This window comes from Electrona antarctica (assembly GCF_951216825.1).
Source record: "Electrona antarctica genome assembly, chromosome: 14".
Taxonomy (NCBI): Eukaryota; Metazoa; Chordata; class Actinopteri; order Myctophiformes; family Myctophidae; genus Electrona; species Electrona antarctica.
The window spans coordinates 32,434,388-32,447,511 of NC_136795.1; the positions used below are offsets into that span (position 1 = coordinate 32,434,388).

General features: G+C 41.7%; 1 protein-coding gene across 1 annotated transcript in view; it reads left to right on the forward strand.

Moving 5' to 3' along the window:
- Window positions 1–4,265: 4,265 nt before the first annotated feature.
- The window catches only part of kcnh4a (potassium voltage-gated channel, subfamily H (eag-related), member 4a), a gene marked incomplete at both ends in the record, with an annotated part of 30,509 nt that continues 21,650 nt past the window's right edge, over window positions 4,266–13,124 (forward strand). Inside the window, one exon of the mRNA XM_079520817.1 lies at window positions 4,266–4,350. Coding sequence (XP_079376943.1) covers window positions 4,266–4,350 — 85 coding nt within the window. The remainder of the gene's footprint in view (window positions 4,351–13,124) is intronic.

Sequence of the window (13,124 nt, forward strand, 5' to 3'; positions counted from 1 at the left end):
ATGAAACATTCACTTTGACCACACAGAGAATAAGCAATCAGTGGGGGGCCGTTGGGTTTATGTGGTAAAGGAAGCCCAGAGGGGTCTGAGACTTATAAAGCCAGGTATGTAGCTAAGGGCTATAGTCAAGTAGAGGGAATTGACTATAAGGAAACCTTTTCACACCCTGCAAACATGACTTCTGACGAACAGTGATGCAGGTTGCAGCACAGGAGGACCTCATCCTACATCAGATGGATGTAAAAACAGCTTACCTCCATGCTCCAATGGGCTATGAGGTTTATATGGAACAGCCAGAAGGTTTTGAATTTGAGTCAAAAACAGGTGAACATGTGTGGTTTGAAGCAATCATGCCGTAAATGGAACAGGCTACTACATGATTATCTTACCGAGAATAATTTTGAACAAAATGATGCAGATCATTGTGTCTATAGCAGACAATCTAAGAATGGCGAAGTGATAGGCCTACTAATAATATGGGTGTATGATTTACTCATTGCGGCCAGCATTGCTTGGTGAGGTCAAAGAGATGTTGAAAGGGAAATTTAAAATAAAAGATATGGGAAAAATAAGACACTTTCTTGCTATTGACTAAAAGTTCACTCAGAGTGAAGGAGAGGTCAACACATTGAAAAAGTGCTACAGAGATTTGGTATGTTAGACTGCAAACCAAGGTCAACCCCATGTGAGCATTTGACACTGAAGGTGAAGTGATAAATGCAACAGGGTATCGAGAGGTCATAGGCAGTCTCATATACATTATGAGACTGCACCATGCACCATGCAGGCCTTTGAGTTGGGTTGTGACTTGTGAGTAAACTATCAAAGCTTTTATTAGAGGCTAAACAGCAGTACTGGGTAAACACGAGTTATATGCTATAAGAAGAGAGAGAGGATGACCTAAAACTTAAAGGGTACAGTGATGCTGACTGGCCAACAGACCTACAAGATAGGTGGAGCACAACAGGCCATTGGTTTAGGTAGGTTAGTATGGACGTTAACAACTAGGGTTGTCCCGATCGGATCGGGTGATCAGAAATAGGCTCCGATGATCCAGCCTGACTTAATTTGCCCTTGTTCATTGTACATTCAATGCACATGGCCAGGCCACATGGCCAGGCCATGTTGGAATAGGGGTTACCTGTGATGGACTGAGTGAAGTTTTACGAAAGAAGGCAACCTGTTCAGCAGGGAGAGCTGTCAGCATCGCCCAGAAGTAAGGCAGCCACGTCTCATATACTTTCTAGAAGCTCCCTGGTTTTCTAGCAGCCGCTCAGCTACGTGTCATTCGCAAAACCGGGCAGCTTATTGACAACATTCTTCAGCTTTTTTTGGACTGCTGCCCTAGTCGTTAAAGTCCAGATTTTGTATTTCTTTAGGTTGTTTGTCCTTCCAAAATAGTGCGTCGGATTCATTGCGTTAGTGAATTCAATGACTGAATCATGTAATTCCTTTAGTGAACAGGCCCCAGCAACATATTTAGAAGCGTCTGCCTGTGAATGTATTTCTGCACGATTTGCATTTCTATCATCATGTAAATGGGATTGCCCAAGATTTTCACATAGGCCTAGGCTACTTTTCAGGTTCCAAACTGAGACTGTGGTTTGTCCATTCAAAAATTCTAACTACAGCACAAATGTTTATTCCTCCGAATCAATGCTCACAAAAGTAGGAGTCATCTAAATTGTGAAGTCAAGACACCTTGATAGAAACAGACTGCCAACTCAAAGCGAAGTTCAAACTGATGCAGCATGAGGCTGGGCCCAGCTCTCAGAGTCAGAATGTTGAACTGGATGCTCCTGAGTGTAATCCTGCTGAGGACAGAAGAGGGCGCTGAAGAGCAATAAATTATATTCACTGGGTCCCTGGCTTCAAGCTTCACCCCCATATCACTGCCTGAATAGAAAGAAGAGACTGCATAATTAGCTAATTAATTGCCAAAAACAGGAAATGTCAATGGAAAAAGTTTAAAAGTAAAGTATAGACTGGTGCTTCAAAGACCAGTGGGACTAGAATACTAAAGAAAAGGCGGTGATCCGAGCACTCAAAAATGTTTCAAAATGAGGAGAGGGTGGATAAAAATCAAGGTACTTTATTGTTTAAAAAAGCCAACATGTTTCGACCCCAAAAGAGTCTTCATCATGGCAGGTATGAGAAAAATGTGCAAACACAGGTCCATATATACGGAGACAGGCAAGTCAAGCAATCAGCATTAGTTTGGGAACACTCTCAGAACTACACATGTGTGTGTGCGTGCATGAGCTCTAACACCGATGGGCAGATTGTCATATTATAACATAAAAAAAGAAAAGAACAAAACAAAACAATAAATCAAGAAATTAGGAGGGCAAATTACAAAGAAAGAAATTAAAATACACTGGCACGATTTGTCACTGTAAAGTAAGCAAAATTTCAAGTTTGATTGTGCAGTCTACACACTCATAAGCACACTCGTAAGCACATCTCCCAGGAGTCATGCCCTAATAATACTCTCTGATGAAGTAATAGCAACTGTCTCTCTCTCTGTCGATCGCTCTCCCTCTCTGTATTCAGACTACAGTGTTATGGTTTCCGGCCTCAGCCTGACTCAGACGACACATATATCTGCATAAGCATATTGATAACCATGACATGATGATTATCTACTACTGTATCAGAGGACTGACATGAGATGAGATGCACCAAACATGTAATCTGTAACTGTAAGTGAACTAAATTTTGCTTCTACAAGTTTCCACGGCCAAATGGGGGGGCGTGATGGATTGGATAGGCCTGCTGATATATAATATGTGTATAATTATGCACTTTATTAAACCCTTGTAGATGTATTTGATCGATTCTGACATTTTCAAACTATAGAATCGATAAATACATCTACAAGAGTCTAATCTTAGGCTACGTACTGTATACCCATCCCTGGCTCTAGGCTATACTGTGTACTGTGTTGTCGCTGTCCGGCAGAAACCAGCTAACACCCTTTAGTCTGTGTGTCGGCTAAAAATAAGATTGAACCAATGAAGTATTAAAAAGTGCTTCTGACCAAACCAGCTAACTACACCCCCTCTCCCCCTCTCATGCAAGTATCTGACAATATAAAGTCAGTATACCAACTTGAAAATTTTACATTTAGGAGTTAGTTGGTTTCTGCCTGACAGCAGAGATATTTTTACCCACTGAGCAATAGCCTATTAGACGTCTGTCTAAAAATGGGTTATAACTGGTCTGTGTGGTCTTAGCTTAGACGTTGATTAGCAGATTTTGAAATGTCTATATAAAGACCATCTATATATATAGACATGTGCATTGAAACAACGTTGTTACAACATATAATCTAAACCTAGACAGCTAAAAAAAAAGAAATTAGACGACCATTTAGATGTATTTTAGATGTCTAATAGCCTGAAAAATGCTCAGTGGGTAGTGATACAGGATAGATGAGCATACGGACATCTGGGCACCCAATTGATGTAAAATGTGTTATTTTGTCCAAAATGGTACACAATATTTGAAAAATAGTCTTAAGTAATGTAATACATTATGTGAACATTCATGATACACATGTGTGTCTGTGCTGTGCACATGTGTTCGTGCTTGCATTTGCTCTAACTGCTTAGCTTCTCTGATGTAAAACCACTCCATTTAGGTAGGTACACGCAAATGAATAGTTTACAAAAAACAGTGTTGAGATAATGATGCTTTGAGCCCTCAGGTAAAATCTGGTATATTGAGAGAGCGGGCTGAGGCTACTACCAAGAAGAAGGCATTGAGGAGTAGAAGTCGGAGGAGGAGAGCGCAGAGAGAGAGAGAGAGAGAGAGAGAGAGAGAGAGAGAGAGAGAGCGCTCTTACAGAGAAGAGGCAGATGGGAGCAGAGGGCTGAGCAGAGAGATGCACCAGAGAGAAGCTTTCTTACAACCATCACTCAAAAAGAGGCAGAAGACAGTATAGAAGAATTTCTATCTGAATCTTTGCTTTGAAAGTCTGCCATTGTTGATTGACAACTATTCCCTGGAAGCCATCCCTCTACCTTGTGGTGTGTGGAGCGGTCAGGAAGCCATCCCTCTACCTTGTGGTGTGTGGAGCGGTCAGGAAGCCATCCCTCTACCTTGTGGTGTGTGGAGCGGTCAGGAAGCCATCCCTCTACCTTGTGGTGTGTGGAGCGGTCAGGAAGCCATCCCTCTACCTTGTGGTGTGTGGAGCGGTCAGTTTCTCCAGTGATCTGCACGGGGGATGAAGTGACAAGAGTCTGCAACATTCTCTTATTCCCATGGGCAAGATGCCTGTAATGAAAGGCCTCCTTGCCCCACAGAACACCTTCCTGGACACCATTGCCAACCACTTTGATGGAACCCGTAAGTACTGTACACACTGCTGTACCCCCATTAGCAATTCATTGCTCACTCAGTGTACATTTTTGGGGGGAAATACAGAAAAAGGGGAGCATGTGTTAAAGTTGTCTACGGCATGTCTTTTGCAACTTTGAAATGTATTTGAGCTACAGAATATCAAACGGCAATGGTTCTGCATCAACTGTAAGTATATGAAACGACTGAACAGTAAGCTCACAGGCAGTAAAATCCCCAATTTTAATTTAACTCTGAGAGTGTACACGTACATTTGGTTACATTTGTACACTCTGTGTACAAATGTAACCAGAGGATTTCACTGTGCAGTTCCAGGTAAAATGTGCAGCACAGTGGAGTGTTCTTCAAGAAATGTGAGTTACAGACTATTTCAAAAATAAATTATTTATATTACACATTCTTTACACTAGCCATATGATATGAAGTCCCTATTCTGGGAAGAGAGCATTCAGTGAAAATTGCACATCTACAAGCTGCGTTGTGAGCATGTAGATTGGGTATTTTTAATGAAGAGATTAGATAGAGGTAGAAAAGAAAGTGGCATAGTATGGAGGACTCTGGTCAAAGACATATATAGGGTTTAAGTGGTTAAAATGCTTGTTGTACTAGGAGCAGTATAATACAAATAATAAAATATATTTTTATACCACTTATCAATACTAAGTTACATTACAAAGTGCTTGACACAAAACTGAAGAAAGAAAGTAGAATAACATTTATGCAGACAGAATAGAAATTGATATTACTAATTAATATCTCAATCTCACAAAATTCTAAATCTAGCTCAGGTCACAGTATGAATCTGAGACCTGTTTTAAGTCTACCAGTGCCTGTACTTTGACTTCTGACCCAGATGTTGAGAAAGACTGCTGCTTGACCCAAGTAATGCCTGTAACCTAGAAAACTGGGCTGAGATGCAACAGGTCAGGAAAGGGACTGAGATTATAGCTATCCTATTGCAAGAGGGGTGTCAATTGATTATGCTCTGCTGTTGCTTGTGCTTAAAAGGATAATTCACTTTCAAATCAAATAAACATTTAAAAAATATATCTAACTTAATGTGCCACGTCTCTGTGTCTGCGTGTGTGTACGGTTGTAATGCACGTAACTCGAGAACCGTTTGCCCCACCGACTTCAACTTCGACACATGCGTTCCACACCTCCGCAGGGAGTGCAGTGCCCGGCCTCGAGTCGGTCGGACCCACGGTTCTCTAGAACCACCACAAAAGGCTCTGCCAGTGGGCCTAATGAGGCCAAGTCCTCTCACCTGTGCAATTTCCAGCCTCTGCCTCAGCCAATTGATTGCCATGGCAACCCACACCCACACCTGACAATTGATTACTTAACCAGTCCACTTTTCACAGGCACTCAGTTTGCCCTCTTCAGACACAGGCACATACAGAGATCTCCATGTGGGACAAAGACAGACGGGTGCTATGACAAGTTGACAATGGGTATTATTAGGTTACCAAGTTGCATCGTTCTCAAGTAGGCCGGTGGCCGACGGGCACGTACAGGTCTAGTATAAAAAATAAATGAAAAAGGTAATGGAAAAACCACAGCCCCTCACGCATTTGAAGGACATTCTAATGAGTGACTACTTACTGTACTTACTTAGACCTTTAAATTCCCTGAGGAACAGAGGCCATTGATGAGGCTGCTCCATCCCCTTCGGTCTTGTGCCCTCCGCTCCAGTTGTTGCCATGACAGCCCTTGTGCCTTCATCTCCTGCTCTGTGGTCCTTGATCTCCAGGTGGCTCTGGGCCTTCCTCTCTTCCTCTTGCCTTGCGGATTCCATGTTAGAGCATGTTTTGTGATTAATCTGTTATGTCTTCGAAGTGTGTGTCCTATCCAGTTCCATTTCCTCCTCCTGATTTGCATTTCTATTTTGTCTTGTCTAGTGAGGTCCCACAGGGATGGTGTTGTTGGGCCAGTAGGTTCCTAGGAGGAACATCTGTTTGTGTGTGTGTGTGTGTGTGTGTGTGTGTGTGTGTGTGTGTGTGTGTGTGTGTGTGTGTGTGTGTGTGTGTGTGTGTGTGTGTGTGTGTGTGTGTGTGTGTGTGTGTGCGTGCGTGCGTGCGTGCGTGCGTGCGTGCGTGCGTGCGAAATCATCAGAAAAATCCGTTCGGTCAGGCTCCACTGTATGGCGGTTCGGCTATTTCTAGTTGTTTGTGCCACTCATCATTCTAATGAATAAGGTGGCTGTGAGTTTTCCATTCGTTTTTTCATTCATTTTTCTATATATATTTTTGCCAGCTGCTTGAAAAGCGGTTCACCTACCTCTACTAGCGACCATAGTCGACACCTTTTCCTCATTGACTGCCTCTAGGCTGCCTCTAAACCAATGGGAGACTTACCCATAAAAGCCCATAGTCTAAACGGCATAAAACCCCTGCAACGTGAAGCTGTGTTGGCTGCATACTCTGAACGCCGCAACGTGGAGCCGTATTAGCTGCATACTCTGAACGCCGCAACGTGGAGCCTATTAGCTGCATACTCTGAACACCGCAACGTGGAGCCGTATTAGCTGCATACTCTGAAGACCGCAACGCGAAGCCGTGAGCTGAGGCAGACAGGCTGCGGCACACACACTGATTATAGATGTTCATAAACGAGAGCTTGCTGTAGCTGGCAATGATAAAAGAGTAATTCTTGTTTAATGTTTATTTTATTTGAAAGTGAAATAACCCTTTGGGATTTATACTCGAAAATAGTAGATCCACAAGCTCACAACACGTTACTCAAAAGTATGATGCTATTATTGTGATACATACAATTTGAGAATGCTGGGTTATATTTTCCAGAGTGTAGAACACCGTGGTTTGAATAATCCTTAGCTATTAGGAGCAGTGGGGGAGTGGGGTTAAGTGTCTTGCTCTGGAACACATTTGATTGCCAAACAGCCACTCAGCCACTCAGCTGCGGCTCATCAAACGGCAGTGGTTCTCGACCCATTCTGGATCAGGGCTCACTTGAAAAGCTTAGGACAAGGACAAGAGTAAGAAGGGTTTATTACCTGGAAATGCAGGTGTTTACCTTTTTAGATAAGAAAATGTTTACAGAAATGAAACTCACTCCTCAAACACTGTCTGTCTAAAAAAACATACTTCGAAAATGTTACTTACTGTTTACTCATTCTTAATCAGTTCTGTACTGTACTTGTTCCGCTCTTTTTTCCCCTCTACATCAAATGTCTTTGCCCGAATGTCGCACATTGTAACGAGCTATTTTCTGCGAATGTTCCCCTAGAATAGGGATGATAGGGTTCAGGTGCAAGTGGTTAAGGGGGACAATGATGATAAATGAAGAGCAGATCCCCAACATGTGAGCAGGGAAGATAATTACAATGAATTATGTAGAGGCAAAGAGTCAATCAAACATTACCCATGAATCTTACTCAGCTATGCTCTTTAACATGTGTGGAGGGAAAATAAATCCCACTTAAATTATTAATCATTTCATTTCGCCAACTCCTGGCATAGGTTATTAATGACAGCTAAAGATATAATCTTGACATTTGGCCTAATACAAGTTAACATGAATTAATGATTGACTGAATGTTTAGCCACGTAAAGGGGTCGTAATTGTCACCACGTGGACACTATAGGGGTCAAAGTGAGGAGATTTTGTCACAGACTCCAATATCTCCGAAGATATCAGCCCATGGAATAAAGCAAAATAGAATCTCATGGTTGAAAATGTAAACCTATTGTTGTCTCCACCAGGCTGAAGGCATGGGGAGAGAGTATGTTTTGCACTCCGTCCATCCATCCGTGTGTGTGTCCGTCCTTCCGTCTGTCTGTTACCAGCTAATCTCCAGCACCGTTAACCCGGTCGATGCCAAACTTTGCACACACACTCGACTCCCTGGATGCCAACGATGAACCTCTTCCAGAACGGCCTGTTATAGCGCCGGCCACTATGAGGCAGCTTTTTCACATTTTTACCTATAACTGCACTGATCTGCATGAAACGTTGCATGCACACCCCCTATAGTCATGTGCTCAAGACGGATCTGTCCCATATTTCATATTCCATCCTAATTGGCTATAATTGGCTTTCAAAGTTTGCAGGATTGGCCCGTTTTGAACAAAAAGCATTAAATCATGAATGCAGCATGTAATTTATGTGAAATCTTTCACTCACTTTCCTACTAGGCTGAGGAATATATCCCACCCTTTTCACATTGGCCTGTTAAGCGCCACCAACAGGTGGATTTTTTCAAAACACAGTTTTGGAACAAAATGCCTCAAATCATCCAATTGCCATCAAATGCATAAGAAGAAATGGCACCCTTTTCACATTGGCCTATTATAGCGCCACCAGGAGGCCACAACCTGACCTGGCCTGGTGGAGACCTGTGCCCAGAAGGGCACTTTATCTAGTTGCTACTGTTCCGCTCAACAGCCAACCAGTTGAAGAAATCACACATTTGAGGCTCTTTGCTTTTGTGTCATTTCTGAGATTATTCATGTTTCTGGAAGATGCATCTAAATGTGTGTTCTATATTTGCAAGTTTGATCACTTAGTTCAAATGCAGCATGCTTTCACAGAAGACACGCTGGCTTCAATGGAATCCAAATGACTCATAATCAGTCGTGGCGACTGAGAACTTTAATCCATGTCAGCCACTGAATGCTTTAGCTCTTTCTTATGTACCATTCCTTCAGGTCTGCAGCCTCCACTGTAATTGATCGTGTGGGCGTTATGCCTAATTTATATTCCGCTGTACGATGGTGTTGTAATGTAATGGGAAGTATGAAGATGACAATACTAAACTGTCTTGTGAACATTCACATGAGTCATCGCAGCTAGCGTCCCTTTTGCACCTCTCAGTATACTGGGAAGCAAGGCTTCCACCTGTTGGTTGTCTGTCAGATGACCTATTCTTACATAGACCCTTGTTTTACCATGTCCACTGACCACACCTCCAATGTATTTTTGCTCTTTCATTGTGTATAAGAGAGACGCATGTAAACAGCTCTGGAGGCTTGCATTCGTGCATCCTCCCTGGGCTGGTCCGGACCACTCCTTGTAATAAAAGTGACATTGTTTCAGTCCACTCTATACCTTGATTATTTCTTAAAGACTCTGATGTAAGGTCTAAATAATCCACTACAGTGTCCTGCATGCGCCCAAAAATAGATGATCTACAAGCTCACAGCAGGTCCCATTGCAACACAATGTGAGCTTGTAGATTTGGCACGGAACACCATCGTACAACTAAATATAAATCAGGCTTCAGAATTGCTGCTGCTTATCGACTGCTTAGTTTCAGACAGACACCCTGCATCGCTTCAAAAGAGATGCCCTTCATTCATTTCATTGAATTGAAGCCGCTGTGATAAAGTTCAAGGAAGAATGTAGCACGATACAGATTGAATCAAACTTGATAGAAATAAGCCAGCACAATATATTGACAAGCCTGAAAATAATTAAATAACGAATAAATATTTTTCACTTGCACAATGATTCCCTCTCCTCACAGTGCAACCTTGAATTACTGGAGGAACATGTACTGGCAAAAGAAATGTTTTGATAAATAATCTTTTACATAACTGCACTATACTGAGGCAATTTGGGCTTGCATCGCACATGGTGACATTCTGTAGTTTGTATCTTCTATTGCAATTAAACCACATTTACAGACACAGACAGTCTATTCAAGTCTATCAAGTCTATATTAAAGGCTGGGAGAGAGTTAATGCGCAACAAAAACAAAACGTACTGTATTACTTTGTCAGTGAAGTAAGCTAAGTGTAGAGCTGACAGCTGATTGCACAGCATTTTCAGACTGGGATAATAACTGCCCCGCTGTCTGGATTTACAGTAGGCTACGAAACCAAGTCCTCTACAGAGTGAAGTTTTACAGTGTAATGACCGTCGACGACGTTGAACATCCTTTAACCACATGAACCCTAGCATCCAATTCTGGGCATGTCAAACATTAGGCTAACATTCTGCAATAGTCGAACATTTGCCAAAAATACCAGATCTCCACAAGAGTCTTTTTATGAGCTCACAACACTCAAAATGTGCAGGAACACATTGCAACACGTTATGAGTTTGTAGATCGATGGGCTATTTTCAGCGAAGAGATTTGTGTAGACTGTAGAGGGGGGGAAATGAGAGGACCATTTCTAGAGCCCTGGGGGACCTATAGCTGTTCAATCAATTTAAGTAAATAGAAAAACTTGGTTTGAGATTATAATATTTGCCTCCCCAAACAACTCCTTTTTTAATCTGGTAGGTCCTATGTGTGTCTATCGATTCAATGACCACACAATTATAGTAAATATCAGCAATGAATTGTCTTTACAAACAATTCTGTATCCCAACAAATTAAACGAGTTAGTATCATTATGATTGAAGATAGTTTTGTAGATCAATTAGTGCCTAAATTTGCACCTGACAAACAACAGCATCTTTGTAACCCAAATAGCAAATAGCAGCTTTGCCGTATGATTTTACTGCGCAAATTGCTATGGCAACACACACAACACAACGGGTAGATGAGTTCTTAATTTAGCCATTGTCGTGACACATTATGTCTGTGTATTTTCCTCAATATAAAGCCATAAATGTCATCCAACTGCAGATTTCCTATCTGTTCGTATAATGAGCATTTCCCTTTCCACAGTGGGAATGCAAATGTATTATATTTTTTCAGGCAGGCAGGACTGACTCCAAAACTAAAATGTAAATCTAATAAAATGATGTAGAATACATTCAAACAAACAACTTTGCCAGGAATTGGATTATTTTCACAGTATGGACGTTTTGTTGAATTTGTTCTTATTGTTTATTCAAAGCCCTAATTTATGTTCTTGCATGGAAAATAGTCAATCTACAAGCCCACAACACATTGCCAATGTGACAGGTGAAAGCAGACACATATTGGCTGGTAAATTATTGCTTTAGATGCATTGTTATTCACAACAGAGCCTTGGGTGCAGCGCCCACATAAAGAAAGTGCAATACAAGGGATGGGCTGAAATGCATGGAGAGGGTTCGGCCGTTTGAAGATCGTGGCTGGGCATTTGGTGTGGATTATATTTCTCACATTGTTGTGTTTTTTGATTGTTTGCTTGCCCAGACAGAATAAATACATACACTTACATAGATAAATGATGGAACTTGAGATGAGGACATGTGTTTCAGTGTTATTACTGTAGTGTACCGTGTGTTGGGCTGTTCTTGTCATGCTTCTTCTGTCTGCCGGCTTGTCATCCTAGGAGAGATTTACTGCTTGTGTGTTGACCTGAATGAAGCCTGTTTTAGCCTATTCTAAGTAGTGTTTCAGTGCAGGCGGGTTCCATCCAGGACACAGCTACTCTGAGCTACCTGCTCGCCATCGCTTTGAATTGTAACCATGGTTCTACAAACTTGGAAGGAGAAAATAAAGTCTAAAGCCTCATGTATACTTTGTCTGTGTTGCACGTCAATTTTCATTCGATTTTCAAGTGGATTTTTCACTTTCTGATCAAGTATGAAGTAGGCTTAATTAATTATTTGACGCACAATCCTTCTGACAAGTGAAACTTAAGAGGCCATGGTAGAAGAAGGCTGCTGTGATTCTTGTTAGAGTCTGGTCCAAGCATGAATAGATGTTTAATTGAATGTCCACTTGAGATAATCTATGACTCTTCTGCAGTGCTGGACAAAGTACTCAACCCCAGTAGCCTGGAATCCAGTCTGATTCACTCACGAATCAGCCTGGATCCCAGGCTACAACCCCAGTAGCCTGGAATCCAGTCTGATTCACTCACGAATCAGCCTGGATCCCAGGCTACAACCCCAGTACCGGAGGCAAATACTTTAGATAGTCCTGGTCAAATATTACTGAAGTACAGGTGCAAGTTGAGTTAATTAAAGTACTATTTAAGTGGTTATTCAATTCATAATCTCTTCCTAGAAATAGTATCAAATGTACAATATTTCTCTTTGATCTGTTAGTGGAGTGATAGTCATAATTAAAACAAATTAACAAATATTCAAGTAAAGTACAGATACTAAACATATTTACTCATGTACTGTAGTCTACTCTCAAGTACAGTAACTGTACTTCATTACTCTCCAACACTGGTAAAACACTGGATATTTTCCCCTGCAAAGTCTATTCTGATGAACAAATACTGTCTTCACCTACTCTCTCTCTATTTCAAGAGGCACTACATCTGTGCATGCAACAAGCGTAGCTCTGAATAACTCCCTTTTTCAAGCCAGACTTCTCTGCAAAGATGTCTCTAAGGTCAAACGATAGTTCTCTCCCAAACAAACACGAACTTGTGGGCGAGTGTACAGTTATGTAATCACGACTTATTGAAGGTCTGGTAACATAGCTAGGCTACAGTATAATCCCCCCCCAGCATCACGCACCACCACTGAGTTGTCATGGAAACACGAATGTAGCTTGAGTCCACATGATGTTATTATCTTAGGGCATTATGGGATTTAGACATCAATCGCCTGTATAAATAATGCACGTGGATATTATGACTACATTCACCCAGCAGGAGGATTTACATTAGGCCTATGCGGAGTTAGTTAGACCGCTTCAAATATGCGAATTAAGTGCTGAAAGATGGATCGAATACGTTAGGTATCATCACACCACCACATGTCAAGATCAGCCTGTCTCATGACAGCCTGCAAAGTGCAAATTAGTACATGTAATTATAGTCACTAGCGTTTCGCATAATTTCACTAGCGGCATTAAAATCTCCACTGATCACGTGGGATCATGCACTCACACATTCTCA